We start from the raw sequence: 20,100 nt of genomic DNA, 5'->3' as shown, positions 1-20,100 counted from the left end.
GGGCATAAAAAAGAAAAGTTATAAACACATTTCTGTTATGATTATATTTTTTCAATATCTTCAAGATATAATTCATATACCCTAAAATGTAGCCCTTCAAAGTAAACAATGCAATCAGTAGTTCTTATTATATTTAAGGAGTTATACAATTATCTGGAAGTTGTGTTTTTCAAATGCAGCAAATTCTACCACTATCATTACATAGCATTTCTCTAGAAAAACTTTTGTGACTAACAGCTTCCACACTCTTTGAGGGTACCTGATTTCTTTCCTTCAGGAACTGTCTTAGGGATAAAATTCTAGGGATAAAATTCAAACTATAAGGTATCCTGTGTTTTGGAGATTCCAAATACAAAAATCTGATATTCTGTTTTAGAATAGTGCTAACCCAGTATACTGTATACCTCTGATGTATACAAATGACGGTATGGTTACTGCTCATAGTTATATGACTCTCAGAGCCTAGTATTCTCTCACATCAGTTGGGAGTTATTAATTTCAGAATTTAACTAAAACACTTTATATAAAACACTTATAAGACTTGTGGAATCAGAGTGCATAGTACCAAATAACTGAGTCAAAATTTTTTTATCACAAATGTTAATTACCAGGTATTAAGAGAACTGACTTGCTGGTGGTTCACACTTATAATCCCAGCTACTCAGGAGGCTGAGATCTGAGGATCATGGTTCAAAGCAGCCTAGGCAGAAAAGTCTTTGAGACTCCAGTTAACCACCAGAAAACTGGAAGTGGCACTGTAGCTCAAAGTGACAGAGCACTTGCCTTGAGCAAAAGAGCTCAGGGACAGCGTCCAGGCCCTGACTGACAAAAAAAAAAGTGAAAAAGATACACTTAGCATATAATTTTAAGGATTCACTGCAAAAGATCTTTACAACTATTTTTATTTTAGTTATCATTTGTCTTAAAGAAAAACATTTACTTTGGTTTTTCACAAAACACCAAGACTATGGGGGGGGGAATAAATTTACTAAACTCATAAAATGATTTAAATGATTTTTTAAACTCAAATCTTTGTTTTTTTAGAATATATTTTCCGAATTTATCACTATCGAAATGTTATTTCATGGCAAGGCTTTAGAGGTCTACACTGCTGCCTACCAAAATATACAAAAGATTGATGAGGATGAAGATTTAGAGGTAGGACCATATCTAAACTCAGTTCTTCTGCTAGTATGGAGAATATTTAAGAGAGTTTAGTCTGTATGGATAAAAATACCTTTAACCGGAACACTGCAATGTTTTACATTATTGTGTGCAAATCCAAATAGCTGAACTTTTCTAATTTCTCCTTTATATTTTGTCAGTTTAACTTACTATAACTAGCCCCCAAAAACGTCAGCTAAATTTCTTAATTTTCACTCCTTTTCATGTTTTTAAAAATAGATTGTCAAGCCTTTGTATGTTGATTGTATAATACCGAACACTTATATAGTGATTTCCTTGAGCTCATCTATAAATTGTAACTTATTTTAATCCTCCTAGTAGCATTGATAAGCACTTACTGTCCTTATTTCTATGGGTGAGAAAACTGAAGCACAGTGAAATTAAAAATATCCCAGAAGGTCCTATAGCTAATTAAGTAATCTCTGGGAGTCCACTCCAGACTACAATGTATTTAAAGCTCGCTACATAAAACTACCTGAAATATAGTTCTAGGTAAATGGTAAGGACTGTTTCTTGCAAGAAACGCCAGTGCACTGGGGCACAAGTTTAAATAATCTACAAAGTGATCACTTTTACAAGTATTTCCTTTCTCCCGTTTCTAACACCTTGATGTGCCACTTGTTACATGATATATAAGTTCCTTCAAGTTCTCAGAATTATAATGGAGAAAGTAGTCCATGTTGTCAAAGCAGGAATTTAAAATCTATCAAGGGCTTAGATATTTTAGAAATACTCTTTTTTTTTAATTTTTTAATGCAACCAGTTTGTGTGGAAGGTCTCAAATATCCTTCAAATCAAAGAAGCTTAAGAGAAATGGAGAACTTTTGAGGTTGACAGCATAGATACACAAAGGTTCTGAGGCAGGCTGTTGTGAATAAAAGAGCAATGTCATAATACAGAACAAGCAATTGTTGAGCAACAATAGACCTAAACTATTACTATGTCATCCAGCAAGTGAAGAAAGGAGAGCAGTGTAAAGTTGTGTGATCAGAGGAAGTAACATTGTATTCAAGAGGTCACAAAAGTAGGAAGGATCTTATGGACAGTTTTCTTGGAAACATTAAGAGAAAATAATCTGAGAGGGACAGAGAAATAACTTGCCTTCCTTTTAGGTAATACATGCTAAAATTTATTCCAGCAATAGTGAACTCTGTGCAGTTAAAGCACTCTAGTTATAATTATAAACCATCTTACCTTATTTTGTTCTTCACATAAAAGTATTGTCAGGCCCATTTTCCCCTTCAAAAATCAATTCTGTGCAGTCATTTCAGAGATATCCATATCGTGACATTCAGTCCTAGAAGAGATCTTAGATCGTTTTTGGAAATGCATTATTGCCAATAAATTCTTTCTGTAATTTTTTTAAATTTTTGGAAATACCCAACAAACTTAAATTTGTATCCCAAGGGCTCTGTATAATCTGTTTTCTACTTATTTCATCTTTGCTAGAAAAGTTAAAAAGGGATGTTCAAACAAAAATAGAATCCTTTCTAAATAGTAGTTGCTTACTGAGTCATCCAGTTTTTATATCACATCTAGATGCCGCATTCCAAGACACTGGCTTCAAAACAGAATTTGAGCCAGAAGGCAGTGGCTCATGCTTGTAATCCTGGCTACTCAAGAGTCTGAGATCTGGAGGCTTACCATTCATTGCCAGCCCAGGCAGAAAAGTCCATGAGACTTCACCTCCAAAATAAGCACCAAAAAATTGGGCTAGAGGCATGGTTCAAGTGGTATAGCACCACCCCAGCAAGCAAGCCAAGCCAAGTATGAGGTCTTGAGTGCAAACTCTAATATAGGCTCACAAACATACATGAATAAATGGTCTTCCTTCAGTAACCTAACATCTAAATTGCCCTAAATTACAAGTTTTACCTCATCCTTTGATTCCTTTTGTGTCTTCAGTTCTCTTAAGTTTAAAGGACTGTGTATATGGAGCCATCTCTTAGTCTGGGTCTCCTTTACCTACACCCACCTCCACGACATGGGAATTAAATTCATAGTAGTGCCATTAATTTTGCAAAAGTGCATCTAACACCATCAATTTAGAAGTTGCAAAGATGATGCAGGGTTCCTTGCACTAGAGGTACTCAAGATTCATTGTTGGAGACAGGTAATTAATTAAAAACAATGATAGGGTGGTTCAAGCTTGCAACCAGTTACTTGGGAGGTGGAGATCAAGCTCAGGAGGATTGTAGTTCAGGCCAGCCCATCAGAACTCCATCTCAATAAATTGGGTGCAGTGGCACCTTTGCATCTCAGCTATTCAGGAAGCATGAATAGAAGGACTAAAGTTCAGGCTAGCCCAAGGGAAAACACAAGATCCAATCTCAAAAATGGTTTGGGGCCCAGCTGAAGTGGTAAAGGCTTGCCTAGCAAGCATGAGAGGCCAGGTTCAAAATCCCAGCATTGCCCCCAAACTATGTGATATATAACTGTCCTTGAGGGTACCAACAAGAGGACTACTGACTGGAGAACAGAGTAAAGCAAAAGATATCACTTGACTTGGCTCTTGAATAAGTTTGCTGGTATCCCAAGCTAAGGAACTGGCACTACAAAAACAATATAACAGTATCTGCATGTAGGCTAGAAGTGAAGACTGATAAATAAACTTGCGTGGCCTTAAGGCTTAAATCCCCTAAAGCATTTGGATAAGTAATCATCAGTATATTCAAACAGAAGTACCTCAGGCAAAAAAATTTAGGGATAATGCCTAATTTTATAATACAGTTATTAAATTTAAAGCTGCACTGTCCAACATAAGAGATATTAGGCATATATAGCTATTTAAGGTTATTCAGTTTCCTATCCACGTGAATCACATTTCAGATCCTTAGTACAGGACTAGTAGCTTTTCGGACAATAAGGGACATCAAACATTACCATCATCGCAAAACTTTCAATTGGACAGTGCTGGTCTAAAATAAAAGGTGGCTTGGGAGCATGAATATGGCTGTCTGAAGAATGTATGAAATATACACAGAACTAGCTCACTAAAGGGTCATTATTTTAAAATGACTTAAGGGGGAAAGCCTTAAAAACATTTAACAAGGGCTGGGGATATAGCCTAGTGGCAAGAGTGCCTGCCTCGGATATACGAGGCCCTAGGTTCGATTCCCCAACACCACATATACAGAAAACGGCCAGAAGCGGCGCTGTGGCTCAAGTGGCAGAGTGCTAGCCTTGAGCAGGAAGAAGCCAGGGACAGTGCTCAGGCCCTGAGTCCAAGGCCCAGGACTGGCCAAAAAAAAAAAAAAAACATTTAACAAAATATTAAAGTGTAAGCTAGCACAATGCAAGCTTTTTTAGTGATGGCATGGAAAAATAAAGGTTTAGGATGGGGGTTGGGGAAGATTAAGACAAAATAGATATGGGCAAAAACAATTTTAGAGGAGGGTGAAATGTCAATTACAGTTGAATGGAGATGAAGTAGAAAGCTTGAGATGTTTTTTAGTTACATCTAATAGAATAAAAACAAAAATGACCAAACTCATACTTGTTTTCTAAAAGGAAGGAAACTGGGAAAAAGTTTTCCACATTTGATGCTACAGCTGAAGGAAAAAAATGGGACATTGGAAAGAATTAGAATGATGCTTTTAAAAACAGAGTGAAAGTTTAAGAAGGAACTGAATAAATTTATATCTGACACTCTTACCTATTAAAGAAATGCAAGAGAAACAGGGAAGCCTAAGACAGTAAGATTTGAAAGTGTCATTTTCCAGAAAATGAAATAACAAATCATGGCAGTCTAGTCCTAATGAGGTTGGAATTTATGAACTGTAGTTGAGTCCAGTGTAATCTTAGGTATTTTCTCCTTCGCAGTAATGCAATGACATTACATTCATAAGAGTTGGTGTTAACAAAACAAAAAAGAACGAAAAGTATGAACCATTGCTGCCATTCTAACTTGTACACTTTGAGGACCAGGACTTTTACAATTCCCTGGAAAAAGCACAAGCGTTTCTTCTATGACTAATTACTGCTTTCATATCTCTTCATCTTACGTGGCTGAAATAGAATTTTAGCCTTCACTTTTTAACTTAAGAACATTTTTAATTTTTTTTCCTCAAAGTTACTTAATAAGTTCAAATTTTACCCTTGAGGTGGTACTTAGATATCTTAACTAAAAAGAACCTGATTTGGTTATCTGTCTTATCTGTAACATTGTTTTATCATTGAAATAGGTTTTCCGAAATTCTCTGTATCCACCAGATTACTCATCTCGTTTAGATATTGTAAGAGCAAATTCAAAGTCACCTCTTCAGAGATCACTGTCAGCTAAGTGTGTATCTGGAACAGGTCAGGTGAGCTAAACTCTGTTAAAGGATTTTGTGCTGCTGCTTTTGAAACTTTTAATATCCTTAACTTCATGACTTTCAGTCATATAACCTGATAATTTTCTGTAGAATGATGCACTTCGTTATTTCTTTTACACTATAATCACACATTACTCAGAACAGAAAGAACATTTAAAACAGGTAGACAAGAATGCTAATGTAGATTTATCTCAATATGAACAACATTAAGTTCTGAAGTCAAACAGCTATCTAGAAATTATACTAAAACTGGATTGCAGATCCAGAAACACAGCTTTTTGGAGCACAAATGTCCTCATTTCTCCTGTAAGCAGGCCTCAAATGGATCAGGACTTTTCCATTTCACACCAAACTCTGGTCTAAAGAGCTATGACTTAGCTCTTCATATCTAGCCTTCAAATTTTAAAGTAAAAAAATACTTTCAAAAGTTTTTTAAATAAATGTGGCTCAAAACCTATTTTCATTAGCATTTTCTGCTTTATATTTAGGTATTTCTTCCCCATAATCAAAGTACCAAGCTCATAGACTCCATTAATTTAGTAATACAGTACATGTGAAGTTTTGATTATGTTGAGTTGGCTATCAATAATAGAAATTTGTAATGCATTCTTTTAGGAGTTTTCAACCTTAGCTCTATTGACTTTTTTTTCAGGTAGCCTGGGGTACTATCCTGTAAAAGTTATTGAATAGTATTCTTAGACCCTACCCACAAGGTGCCCCTAGCTCAAACACGTTCACAATGGTGATGATCACCAGGGTCTCTGAGCACTGACAAATGTCTTCAAGGCGATAGATTATGCTCACTCTTGGAGAGGACCTGAACAAGATTTCCCAAGTGAAGTCAGTAGATACAGCTGATGTATTCAGATCCTGATCCCATTCCATTTAAACCACCATACTTCTTTCTATTTCTATTTCTATCCCACAACATGAAAGATCTTTTTTTTTGGCCATTTATTTTGATTCTTGAAGCACTGTTTTTGTAGCCCCAGAATTGTTTGGCTTATTTTTAACTTTGTAGTATTACTGTATATATTCAAAAAATACATAATTTTAGTTGAAGTACTTAGTGTGGCTAACTGGAATCAATTAATTTCACATATGATACATGAATGAAGACCTTTTCCACTTTAAGATATATTAGTTCATAGCAAGAATTCACTTATTAAAAACTATTACATGTGGACTTTTTTTGAAATATTTGTTCTCTGTGCCTTTTCTTGTAAGTAAATGTGAAGTTATTTACCAAGATGAAACATACTTTAGTATTTTAATGTGCTTATTTTTAACAGATATCTACCTGTCGACTAAAAAAGGATCAACAAGCAGATGATGATGATAAGGATGATGAAGACTTAGATATTACAGAAGATGAAAATTAATATTAAGTAAACTTTACATTCCCATTTTCATCTTGAAAATGACTTGAAATCCAGTATTACCAAATTATAAAACCTTCAACTCACTTAACGGGTTAAACCTTAAAATGAAATCCTTAACAAATGAGAAAATCAATTAAAGGAAACTTTATGACCAAAATGTTTTTTAAAAAATATTATACACCAATCATCTGAACATCCTACCTAGGCAAGTTGTGATAATTTTGTTTCGTTTTGGTATAAGCTCCACTTTAAAGAAAATTTCAAAACATTTCAAATTAATTCATTATACCTAGAGTTGCAACAGTTATGTAACAAAAGATCTAATAATTCCTATTAGCTTCTTTTAGGTTATAATTAATTCCATGTTTTGAACACAAGATTTGGTTACACAACAAATTCTACTCCACTAATCCTTAAGAGCTTTTACTTTTATACTTTTGGTAAAACTTTATGCTACATCATTTGCTACTGTTTTTAACAAGAATAAAATCCAACAGGATAATGGGACACACCATATCAAGTCTTACAAATATACACAAAGCTTAATTTTTGCTTTCTAAAGTACATCCAACCTGACACTGGTTTTTTAAAACACAACTGCTGTCATTATATGTGATAATGTAACTTGGCAGGCAAGTATTTGGAATGTTCATCATGGGACATTAAAAACTAAAAAAGAAAAATGCCCAGGACATTATCTACTTAAGATAATGGGTACTTTATTAGAAGAAAAAAGAAAAAGCCAGATTTTTCGTATCTGATGCTTTTCTTTCTTTTGGTGAGGAATACTTTATCATAGATCCCAATTAGGCATGTAAAAATTATTAAACTCAGGGCTGAGAATATTGCCTAGTGGTAAAGTGCTCACCTCGTACACATGAAGCCCTGGGTTCGATTCCTCAGCACCACGTATATAGAAAAGGCCAGAAGTGGCGCTATGGCTCAGAGGTAGAGTGCTAGCCTTGAGCAAAAAGAAGCCAGGGACAGTGCTCGGGCCATGAGTTCAAGCCCCAGAACTGGCAAAAAACAAAAAAATTATTAAAATTAAAATTTTAAGGGATCACTGGAAAAAATTATTCACCATGGAAAAATAAAGACTTTCTAAAAAGCTTTTGACTTGTCATAGTTTTTTTTTAACAAAGTACAGCTCCCAGAGAACACTAATAAAAGTATTTCAGTATTCTTTAATAAAATATTCAAAAACAATTTCTAATCAGTATTTTAAAGAAGCTGAGTCTATGAATGGGCTTAGGAGAGTGTTTTCCCAGTACTTAAGTCTGGAATTGTAGTTCAAGGGAAGAACAGTAATTCTCTGGTTACTCACTAAATAGTAACTTTCTGGACCATCAGTGTCTCACCTGTAAAATTCAAATAGTACCTAATTCATAATCAACAGATATTTCTAAACAGGGTCTTCCTACTTCAAAGAAATATTTCACACAAAAAAATAATTTCACCAATGTAACATTAAGTTTTGTTATTTAATCTACACTTAGGTTAAAGCAAATATTTCACATACTCTGGGGTCGAGGCAAAATCAAGGATATTATATGGGTACTTACTAAACCATGCAAGATGGAACTACACTTAAAAATGTAAAAAATGTAAAAAACGTAAACGTAACTTATTCTTTTTTTTTTTGGCCAGTCCTGGGTCTTGGACTCAGGGCCTGAGCACTGTCCCTGGCTTCTTCTTGCTCAAGGCTAGCACTCTGCCACTTGAGCCACAGCGCCACTTCTGGCCATTTTTTTCTGTATATGTGGTGCTGGGGAATTGAACCCAGGGCCTCATGTATACGAGGCAAGCACTCTTGCCGCTAGGCTATATCCCCAGCCCCATAACTTGTGTTATTAAAAACAACACAACACTGCCGGGTGCTGGTGGCTCACACCTACTCAGGAGGCTGAGATCTGAGGATTGCGGTCCAAAGCCAGCCAGAGCAGGAAAGTCCCAGAGACTCTTATCTCCAATTAACCGGAAATCTGGAAGTGGATAGCACCAAGCCTGGAGTTCAAGCCCCACAACTGACCAAAAAAAACGCATGGCATATGGGCCTTCATTTATGTCCAAACTAGGAATACATTAGGATTTCAGAATTAAGTATTTAATGCCTAGAAAAAGGGAGCAGAGTCACAGCTTAATTTAGATCAGTGACATTAGAGAAGCCCTACTATGATTCTTACCTATGTTTTGATTAGAGGATTCACTTTCTAAAAATGATCTAATATTTTTGACACCCTCAAGACAAAATGTCACTGGGTATAAAGTGGCATTTCAATGTACATAATACATCAGTGGGCTTGAGAGGAAAAACAAATTCTGAGGTGATTATCACTGAAGTCCATGATGAGTAAAAGTAATTAGTACAAAGAGATAGTACGTTAAAATATATGAGTGTATAAAGCTAATTAGTACATTCTTCTCGTGTTTTGAGATTCTGGTGTATTAGTAAATTGGTCCTCTGGAGTGGCAAAGGGAAAGTAATGTCCATGGTATACTCTTAACCATGACCAAATTACCAAATGAAGTCAGAGTTAGAAAGATATGTGCAAAGTATCTCCCAATCAGGTCAATATTCTATAATAAAATTTTATAATGAAGTTAAAAAATATTAAATCCTAAACTCACATGTATAATCCTATTTGGCTAGCTGGGAAAACAGGATCTGAGTTTGGAGTCAGACTGAGCAGAAAAATCCCAGAGACTTGTTTCTCCATTGAACCAACAAAAAGGCAAAAATGGAGGTATGGCACAAGCAGTTTATTTCTTGAGTGAAAGTCAAGCCAGACTGCAAAACCCTAAATTCAGGCCCCAATAACAGTCCCAGTTAACAACATAGATAGATAGATAGATAGATAGATAGATAGATAGATAGATAGATAGATAGATAGATAGAGACACATAGATTTTAGGAGATGGATACCACCTAAATGCAGAGATGAAATATTCATACTACTTAAAGTCAAAACACAAAGCATGTACTTAGTACACTAAGCCTGTTATCAAGGTAAAAAGCAATCACATATTCAGTGATCCTGTACTTTAAGCTTCATCTTACCTTTATCACTCTATCTAAAAAGTGTTTTTTGAAAGTCTTCCTCCAGGTTTGATCAGATGAACCATCTATGTAATCTTGAAGCCAGATACCATTTCTTCCTATTTTGTTCATTATTTAAAACATCTCTATAGTTTACAGAGATCCTTTAAATCAAGGTGCTTTTTTTCAACCAAACTTACCAATATTAATTCTACTAGTAATTAGGACATTCACTATAAAAATAATGATAGAAACTTCAATAAGCTTAAGATTTTTTTTAATCAAAGTTGTCAAGTGCCAGTGGCTCGAACCTGTAATCCTAGCTAGCCAGGAGGCTGAAACAGTCTAAGGATCATAGTTAAAAGCCAGCAGAAGCAGGGAAACCATGAGACTCTTACTACAAAAGGCCAGAAGTGGAGCTGTGGGCTCAAGTGGTTAGAGCACTACTAGCTTTGAGCATAAAACTTTGGGACAGCATCCAGGCCCAGAGTTCAAGCCTCCGGTCTGGCAAAAAAAAAAAATCCTGAAACTCAACATACTTAAAACTACTAATTGACCAAGTAATAGGCAATAAACTAATCCTATTATCAAGTCATCCAGTTAATAACTACTTTTGTAATATCTTATTAGATAATGAAGCCATCAATAAAAATTTTATTCTCACTATAGAAAGCCTCTGAATAAAAGAATTGAGGAATATTATATGTTTTATGTAATCTATTAGGTCAATCAAATCATGTTGGATAGAATGATCAATTTTAGATAGACGCCAGTATGTAACAGGAGTATCCCAAGAGAAACCCCTAGAAACACAGACTTTTTTTTGGCCAGTCCTGGGGCTTTAACTCGGGGCATGGGCACTATCCCTGAGCTTTTGCTCAGGACTAGCACTCTACCACTTGAGCCACAGTGCCACTTCTGGCTTTTTCTGTTTATGTGGTACTGAGAAATCAAACCCAGAGCTTCATGAGTGATAGGCAAGCACTCTATCACTAAGCCACATTCCCAGCCGTAGATCAGAGAGTCTTAAAAGTCACTTTCTCTTTTACTAAGAATGTTTGATCATTTTATTTTTATCTTTAGCACTATTTTAAAGCAACAAGAGGTAAGAAAATACCATTGAGCCCTGAAAATATTTTTAGTATGGTCAATACAGTAAAAAAAACAAAACGCCATTTCATAAAATGAGATAGCAAAAGCTTTTAAGCATTAACTGGAATCTGTGGTCTGTCTATGTTGAAATTGGCTCCATGACTGGGTAACTGGCTTCAAGTAGGTTAACCTCTCTAGCTTCATATTAAACTTGTGGGACAATTATATAATAGGTATTGAGATCATGCATATAAAGTCAGTGCCTAGTACATATTAGGTACTCCACAAATGTCAGGCATTTATATTGCTTGGATAAAAAAATCTAACCCAGTATTTGCAAACTGCCTACATTGAATGTTGAATATTAAAATTAAAATTCACAAATCTTATATTGAGACAAACATAAAAAGTGAAAACCAACACACAGGTATATGAATCCTGAGCAAATTCTTCCCAGAAAAAAATATACCCATTTATCAAACCCTTCCAAGCATAAGCCGCTCTCATTATCTTTTGACTATTTTGTGTTAATCTTATTTAATAAGATTCCCTACTCCTAAGGCTGAGGCCTAAAATTAAAATATTCAAGAAACCATAAAACTATTGGGTCCCTCTCATCATAAATGCAGCTTAATATACTTGTAGAAAACTTTATAATACCCAGCTCCAATTATTTTTCCCTTTTATACAAATACAAGTTAATTAGTCTATTTCAGTTGCAATTTTTTTATTTTTAAAAAACTGCAAGGTTATGAACACAAACTTTTAAGAATCTCCTAAGCTCTTTAACATAAGTAAATTTCAAGTTCACAGTCTGTTCATTTTGAACTATTTATAATTAAAAGGAGACCTAGCATATTTAATATCTCAGACAAGAAGTTATTAATTCTTCAGACAGGTAATAAAATGCCAAACCTGAACAGTCACTGACCATTTCCTTGGATACAGATTGATAAAAGACGTTGCTACAGAATAAAAGCAAATATAAAATTTTTCTTCTATTTTATACAACTCTATCCATAACATGGAAAAAAAAACTCAGGAAATCTCATCAGAGAATGTAAGGCATATGTAATTATAAGTTAGGAAAAAAAGCGGTAATGTGCAAATAAAACAAAACCAGATTCACACTATTTACATTTTTTATGTTCACAGGTCAAAATTAAAATGTTTCACTAGATAATTTTTAAACTTTATGTTAAAAACTTCATTTTTACTGCATCAATACTGTGGGAAGGAAACAATTTAGAAATGCACTCTAAAGCAAAATTAGCTTCACTTTGCGAGGCCCAACTGGCCTATCATTTAGATCTTTAATAGCAGCCATAGCTTCATTATAGTTTATCAAAGCAACAATGGCTTCTCCTGTAGGCAATCCTTGCTCATTATACTGTATTGAGACTGAATCAGGTATGATTCTATAACCATGGAAAAAGTCTAAAATTTCATTAACATTAGCTTTAAATGGAAGATTCATTATCTTAATAGGAGTCACTCTACTGGTACCACAATTTAACTTGGGGTCAGGCATAAATCTCCCCTCAGGATAACCACCCATATTACGCTTTACAAAATCAAGCTTGCCACCTTCTGGGCGACCAAAATTCACTAAAGGACGATGGCTTCTGAAATCCTCAGGTGCACCCCTAAAATCTTCTCCAGGAAGTCTAAAATTGTCAGGAAGTCTAGGATCCTCCTCTGGATGGTCCCTGAGGTCCTCCGCAGGGAGCTGCCTGAAGTCTTCATCAGAAGGGCATCTCAGATCATCTTCCAGGGGGCCCCTGAAGTCTTCATCCGGCATATGCCTGAAATCTTCCTCTTGGGAACGCCGGAAGTGCTCCTGGGGCAGCCGCCTAAAGTCTTGGGAAGGCCTCCTGAAGTGTTCCTGGGGTGGTCTCCTGAAGTGCTCCGGGGGCAGCCGCTTGAAGTGTTCTGGGGGAGGCCGCCTGAAATGCTCCTGGGGTGGTCGTCTGAAGTGATCGGGGGGTGACCGCCTAAAGTCCTCCTCAGGGGAATGTCTGAAATCTTCCTCAAAGGGCCTCCTGAAGTCCTCCTCCCTATGGCACCTGAAGTCATCCTCCGGAGGGCACCTCAAGTCGTCCTCCTCCCAAGGCCGCCTGAAATCCTCCTCTAGAGGCCGCCTGAAGTCCTCTTCTGGGGGCTGTCTGAAATCCTCCTCCGGTGGCCCCCTCCAGTCCTCCTCAAAAGGCCTTCTCCAGTCTTCCTCCTGTCTCCAGTCTTCCTCTTGTGGTCGCCGGAAGTTTTCCACAGGAGGCCGCCTGAAGTGCTCCTCCCGAAGGTACCTATTATCCTCCGGGGAGTGCCTGAAGTCCTCTGGAGAGTGCCTGAAGTTTTCTGGAGGGTGCCTATTAGGCTGTCGGAAATGTCCCTGGGGATGCCTGAAGTTACTGGGTTGTCTCAATTCTTCCACCTGGTATCTACGTTCATCAGAAGGGCCATATGAGTATACTGATGAGTCTTTTGAGCCAAATAAATGGCAACGGTCATCTCTATCATGTGACTGGGAACAGGCTTGCATTTTGTCTCTGGACATGAAGGAACAGTTTATACCAAACTCCTGCATTTGTGCCTCAGTTATAAGTCTTAGTAATACCTCTGTTCCTAAGAATCTTCGACGATTTAAACGTTCGGCTTTCACAGCCTGTTCTTCTGATTTAAATTTCACCAAAGCTTCTCCCAGACCAACTCCTTTGTCATCATAAAGCAAGTAAATCTCATCCTCAGCAAGGGAAAAGTCTGCAAAGAACCTTTGCACCTCAACTTTAGTAACATCAAATGGAAAATTTCTTATATATATACAGAGTTTCTGGCCAGTGTAGCCCTCTTGTAAGTATTTTTGTGAAGCATGTCCAGTTCTCTCTTTCTCTACTGATCCTCGTCTCTTCTTTTCATAATATTCAATGAACCTCAGCATTTGTTTCCTAGAAACTGGGTTAATAAGAACTGGACGATATTGTAAAACAGTTTTATGTAAACTCAATGCTGTATTATAGTCTTTCACAGTCTTAAACATCACAAAGGCATATCGTGACCTTCTTTGATCTTTATATAAAAACCTAATTTGTTCATCAGTCAGATCAGTATCTCTAAAGAAATTTTTCAAATCTCTTTCATCAATACTCAGGGACAGATTTTTTAGGTGAACATAAAATCCAAGAGGGGAGCGAGAGCGTGTTCTTCTGGGAGATTTTGAATGAGACCGTTTTCGAAAATGTCTATTATTAATTCTTCTTGGAGAATGTTCTTCAGATCTCACAGGAACACCTTCCTTAATTTCCTTACCACCAAGCTCAATCCACTGTTGTTCTGAGCCCTGCATTACTTCTATAAACCTTGAGCCCATAAAACTTCTATGGCATTTAAGGCCTCCTGAAGCATCAATACATGAAGCAAATTTTACTATAGCATCACCATTATTTCGGCCATCATGATGTTTTAAGAAAATTACTCCATCCACACACAGACCGGAGAAAAAGACACGTACATCATCTTCATTAACTAGGTAAGGCAAACCTCGTAGAAACAAATAAGGATTCTCAGCCTTTGATGGTCTTGTCTTTCTTGGCCTTAAATCATCAAGTCCTGTACCATTCATATGAAATCCAGCATCTTGATTAACTGAAGAGCCATATCTAGAATTATTTTCATCTTTCTTCATTGTCTCAATAAAATTAGACCGTTTTCCAACCCCTGATGCCCCAGATCCTCGTCGCCCTCTTCCTATACGATCAGTTCTTTTCATTTCTATAGTCTTCTGCATTTCTGCCTTGCTACTAAGAAAAAGCTCTACAGATGAATCCTTGATAAACCCTCCTGAACGACTTACAGCACGTCTTGCATCTTCATCTGTTGCAAATATAATAAAAGCCTCCCCAACTTCCCCTCCAATTATATGCACTCCTCCATCAGGAATAGTCAATCCCTTGAAGAAGTGACGAATATCCACAGGCCCCGCAATAAAAGGAAGCCCCAGTAAACGGATGACTACAGCCATGCTGAGCTCAAACCAGAGCAATAATGACCTGCAGACAAAAAGGTACACATAATAGCAAGTCTTATTTCTGAAGTACCTTAGCCCAAAGTAAGCTTAATATTACCTGGTACCTTCTTCCTTCAGCATTGATCAATGAAAACAAGATACATATTCACAAAATATTGCTCTTATCTAATTTTTAACAAAACAAAGAATTCACTCTCTCCTGTCTAAACAAACAAATAAACCAGCTTGAGGTATTTCACATCACCTATCCTATACAATAGGAACTTCAAAACTACATCTTCCTTTGTAAATCTGCAAAATGCTACTTCACAAGACCAAACTATTTTCAGACTCTCAAACACATCTCCTAATGCAATGTGAGAGCAAGTAAGTATTTTACCAACCAGAAAGAATTTTACAAATTAGAGAAGCCCTCTATGGTCAGTATATATAACTTCTGCCCATTATATTAAATTGCCTACCACTAGTATCACTGGCCGAACATAAACAACAGAAGCCATGAGTACTCAGACATATTAATCTAGTTAACTTTTGTCAAGTCTCTGTGAAAAGCCTTAAACTCTGATGTCTTACCTTTTCTTTTTATTTCTTGGAGACCTGTTAATTCTGTAAAAGCAACTTAACTGTGGAAAGAAAATGAAATATAATTAATCTCTGAACCCTATAACGGTCTCAATGCCAGAGTAGGATATCCATTGCAGAATAACCTACCAAAAGTGAAAACAGAATTAGAATTATGGACATAACAAAATAGTTTTGTTTCAAGGGAAAATTAGTTATCCTCTGTGAAAAGGAAGTACAAAACCCAAGTAGGTATCTGCAAACACTGAAAAATAAAATTTGCTGAAAATTGAACTACACAATTGGAAGTAGCAATGGTATTAACAAGGGTGTATTAACTACCAAAGCTCACCCAAGTATATCTTAAGGTCTATGCATTTTGATGTACATAAGTTTTATATCCACTTTTAAAAACTTTTCTACAAGTAAAATATCAGTGTAAAAACACAAACATTAAAAAGTCCTTCTCTATCACTCCCCAGTGAAAATTCAAATATCCAGTTCATGTTTATGTGCATCTCTCTTGCCAGTCTCTTCCCTTACAAAACATAAGACCAACTCAAAATTAATAAAGCATCCATTTAAAATGGTAAAATAGCAAAGCTTAAAATTCAAAAATCAGTTCTTAAATCCAAACCAATGGATTTTCAAAGAACCAAATTTTATGATTCCAAAATAACTACGATAAATACTAAGTCAAAAAATCTCAGCACCACTCTTTACCTGATATGCTTAAAGCAATAACTATTTAAAGTCATCTCAAACAAAACAAAATGTTAAGATAACTATGGAATTTTATTATGCCAATAACATTAATGCGATTCAACTATCCTGAACAATACTGGGGAAACCTAAATAACATAGAGAAATAGAAACATACTAAAAATACAATTAACTTGAAATACAGAGATAACCTGTATGAACTCCTAAAACATCTCAACTCAATTTAAGGAAACTTGCACCTAACACTTTCATGTATACCCAAACTAACAAGACTTAATGAAGTCTCACCCAATAAGACTTATGACTTGCCAAACTAATAATTATAAATAAAATGGCTTTAAAGATCAAATGTTGCTAAACTCCATCACTTACACCTAAGTACCACTATCACACAAAGTAGGATCTGAAAAGCTTTAAGAAGGATCTATAAACTTTTTGAGCTACAAACTTAAAAGATATCAATTTACTTGGCACGTGCTACCTCCAAAATCAGTGTGGATCACTATTAAAATATCTGCACAATACTAGAAAAGAAAATAAAGTATAAGCCTAGTTTCAAAAACAGTTTCAAAAACACTCTCTTGAAAACTTGTCCACATGAAATTCCAATATTCCTACATACACTGTATTTTTTAACTCTTAAAATATTTGGGGAAGCAACACAATGAACATGCCATTTTGTATTCCCTAATAAATCACCTACAAATAAACAGATATTTCAACAATTATGTCAAATTCAAAAACCCTCCAGTAACATATACCCTAACTAAATTTTATCTTAACTAAAACTATTTTAGTCTCATTACCACAAATCTCATGAATTCCAATTCGAGACTAGTTTAATTTGCCAGGTAAATATAATTAATGCTTAAACTTGTGACTTTCAATAGTAATGTACCATTATCATGTATCCTCCCACAAACATCTAAACCACCTCTAAGACCTCTCAAAAATGAATACTTCTCTTACAGTGCCAATATGCTACGTTCCTTGAGCAAAACCTCCAGAAATTCTATTAGCACATTACACTGTACAAAAATAGACACACGCACTACCTCTTAAGTTTTTTCTCATTATGAATGCAAAAGTATTTTTGTGACTTTATGTTGTGATTTAGGAGCACAATAAGCTCATGTAAGGGGAAGCACGTTTTAAATAACTGCTGATTTTTACCCAATGCGACCACCAATTTAGCTAAACAATACGAAATGTGCATCTTCTAATCAAGACCGTGAGGACCACAGGGACTGAATTTCACAGGCATTATGTCAGATCCACTTGACTAGTGACTAGCAAATAAAAGTCATTTTCCAGGCGTCGTGAGGTAGTAAAAACTTTTCACTCTTCACCAGGCGACTACTTAAACCCAGTCACGATGAGGCATACTCAAATTCTAGACGAGAAGTTGCCCTGCAGAAAAAATATAATAATAATCTGCCCCCAGTCCACAATCTCTCTTTCTGATCACCTGCCTTTTGACACGTAGATGGTTAAAATTAAAAACCAAAGAAAGCAGGACCACTGATAGCCACCGGTCCCAGGAACACTGTACGGGGAAGGCCGATCCACGAGGGCACAGGATTTCCCGTTAACTTCCATCGTCGTCCGAAGGTATCGATTTCACAGCCTTTGTCCGCACTCCCCTGGGTCAGAGGTGCTGCTGTTTTCTTTTGCTTTCTTTCTTCCCTTTTTGCACCAGGCCAAGTACTACGACGGGATCCCATGGGGTCGCCGGACCTTCAGCCGCAATCCAGCCTTCCGATTAACCAGGACCGCCCAACCTCCGCGCCTTGCCATTCCAGCCGCCCCGAGGGCGCACCGTTACACCCTCACTGGCCACGGGTTCCAGCCGGCCCCAATTCTACCAGAAACGCCCTTTGACCTCCCCTCCCCCCGCCCTCCTGGAGCCTGAGGAGTCGGGCCTCCCGCGCCTCTCCAGCCACCCCTACCTACCATGACATAGCAATGGAAAAGAAAATACCTAGGCGATCCTTCCAGATCTTCACTGTCAAGCTCCCCGGGAAGCGCGCGCGCACACACCACCGCCGGGAGGCTGACGGGAGAGGGAGAGTCGGGGTACAACGGAGTTGCGGATGGGGGCGCCCCGACGCCGCACGCCCCGCGACCCCGCCCTCCTACGCGTCCGCCGCGGCCCCGCCGGCCGCTCCACTCCCCACCCGGTCCCCCTTCTCCGGCGCCCCGGGGACGCTGCGGAGCCCTCTGCCGGGAACAACACACACCGCTGCGGCCCAGTCCGTCACCCCTGGCCGGGGCTGACGCGCTCCTTGTCGTAGCCGCCTCCGCCGAACAGGAAAAGCCCTCAGCCAGCCGGCGGGAAGGAAGATGGCGCCCACTCTCCCCTCGCGCTCGGACAAACGGACGTACGGTTTGTCTGCCCATGCGCGCTCTCCCGGCGTAACCCGCTTCCTCCTCAGCGACTCCCGCGGCGCACGCGCACGCGCACGCGCACACGCCAGGCGCGACGCTTTCCCGTTGTCAAGGGAAAGGGAGGCGGTGCTTGAGGGTAAATAGCGGGGCTGCTGAGCATGCTCAGTTCCCAGCCAACGCGCAGGCCAGATAAATAGACAAAAGTTAGATTGTGGGACGTGGTGACTCATACTTGTAATCCTAGCCACTCGGTGGCTAGAGCTCACTTCTTAATCTGGCTGGCTTTTGAACCGTGAACTGCATGAGGGTCTTATCTGCAATTAACCAGCAAAAAGCCAGAAGTGATGGTGTGGCTCAGGTGGTAGAGCGCCCGTCTTGAGTACAAAACCCACGCGTTCAGATACTGGCAAATAAATAAAAGAAGAGTCAACTGGCAGGTGTCAAGAAAATCTGAGGTAGATACACAGATTGTAATACACAGAACAATTTTTTCAGCAGGTAAGGGAAAAAATGTAAAAGAAAAAAGTGGGTGATCTGTCTTTCTGTGCTGCTGTTACCACAGGTTTGTAAGCATTTTCTGAAAGGCTCTTGAAAATTCCAAAAGGTCCACTACCTTAAATGTTTGCCTTGCACAAAACCAATGCTGAAGAGCTTAAGACATGCATTTTTAAACAGTCCTTATAGACATTAATCACCTTACAGTGTACCTTTTTAAATCTTATTCCAACACATGAGTAGACCAGTACAGAAAATTGAGAAATGTCAAGTACAACTACAGGTATGTTTTGTGATGCCTTCTCTGTAGTAGCTGGTGATCAACTTGGTGCTTGGTTGTATTTTATTATTTTCAAATAAGGAAGCAGCCCATCCCACGTTGTAACTATATGGTGCATTTATGGTTAAATTAAAAGTTCACTAAGAAAACAGCAATTACATTTTGAAGATATTGATGTAAATGAAAGAAATGAATTTTGAATCTCTCTCTCAAAATGCCTATTCTTAAGTGATAGATTGTGAGAATAAAGAAGTAATTAAATAAGAATAAAATAATGCCTAGATACTCTTACAAGAGGAACACAAATATGCAATGCCTATGTGCCTCTGACATAAAAAATGTTTATCTAAATGAACTCCAAGAAATGGAAACGAGGTTTTTGTCATTGTTGTTTTTGTTTTCTTTTTGTCTTGTTGGTTCATTTATCTGTCTTTCGGAAGGTAAAGGGGAGCACAGAAATGAAGGGAGAAAGGGTGAATAAATGCAGCAGTGCTACTCAATAGACACTACATTGAAAATGAACTATACAACTTGTGGGTGGGGACAGGAGGGGAAAACTGGGAGTAAGGGAAGGGGTCACATTGTCTGAAAAGAAATGTATACATTACCTGACTTATATA

At 37.6% G+C, this 20,100-nt stretch overlaps 2 protein-coding genes across 11 annotated transcripts in view; one reads left to right on the top strand and one right to left on the bottom strand.

Moving 5' to 3' along the window:
- The window catches only part of Cibar1 (CBY1 interacting BAR domain containing 1), a 42,355-nt gene that overhangs the window by 13,480 nt on the left and 8,775 nt on the right, over positions 1-20,100 (top strand). The window contains exons 7-10 of one of the 5 annotated variants that reach the window (XR_007212858.1): positions 1,045-1,158; positions 5,370-5,489; positions 6,794-7,597; positions 8,010-8,024. Coding sequence is in view for 4 of the 5 variants with exons in the window: in XM_048359195.1 (XP_048215152.1) it covers positions 1,045-1,158; positions 5,370-5,489; positions 6,794-6,883 (324 nt within the window). In the remaining variant the exon portion in view is untranslated. Of the gene's footprint in view, positions 1-1,044; positions 1,159-5,369; positions 5,490-6,793; positions 7,743-8,009; positions 8,025-20,100 lie in introns of those variants that run through there. The other 4 variants (XM_048359195.1, XM_048359194.1, XM_048359192.1 and 1 more) reach the window with 4 other exon arrangements.
- Positions 776-18,719, bottom strand: Rbm12b (RNA binding motif protein 12B). Of its 6 annotated transcripts, XM_048359189.1 has the most exons (6): positions 18,558-18,715; positions 18,299-18,370; positions 15,607-15,656; positions 14,663-15,055; positions 13,292-14,632; positions 10,871-13,129 (listed from the first exon to the last, which is right to left on the bottom strand). In XM_048359189.1, the coding sequence occupies exons 4-6, from the start codon at positions 15,025-15,027 to the stop codon at positions 12,271-12,273; spliced, it is 2,565 nt and encodes an 854-aa protein (XP_048215146.1). In that variant the 5' UTR covers positions 15,028-15,055; positions 15,607-15,656; positions 18,299-18,370; positions 18,558-18,715; the 3' UTR covers positions 10,871-12,270. The 6 variants fall into 6 exon arrangements, 2 of the variants coding, with proteins under 2 accessions (XP_048215146.1, XP_048215145.1); XR_007212856.1 differs by lacking the exons at positions 10,871-13,129; positions 13,292-14,632; positions 14,663-15,055 and adding exons at positions 776-822; positions 2,380-2,493 and having other exon boundaries at positions 18,558-18,719; XR_007212855.1 differs by lacking the exons at positions 10,871-13,129; positions 13,292-14,632; positions 14,663-15,055; positions 15,607-15,656 and adding exons at positions 776-822; positions 2,380-2,493 and having other exon boundaries at positions 18,558-18,719.

Source organism: Perognathus longimembris, chromosome 12, assembly GCF_023159225.1.
Source record: "Perognathus longimembris pacificus isolate PPM17 chromosome 12, ASM2315922v1, whole genome shotgun sequence".
In the NCBI taxonomy this organism is placed as follows: Eukaryota; Metazoa; Chordata; class Mammalia; order Rodentia; family Heteromyidae; genus Perognathus; species Perognathus longimembris.
The sequence above is the reverse complement of the archived record's forward strand: the minus strand, read 5'-3'. Positions and strand labels throughout refer to the sequence as shown.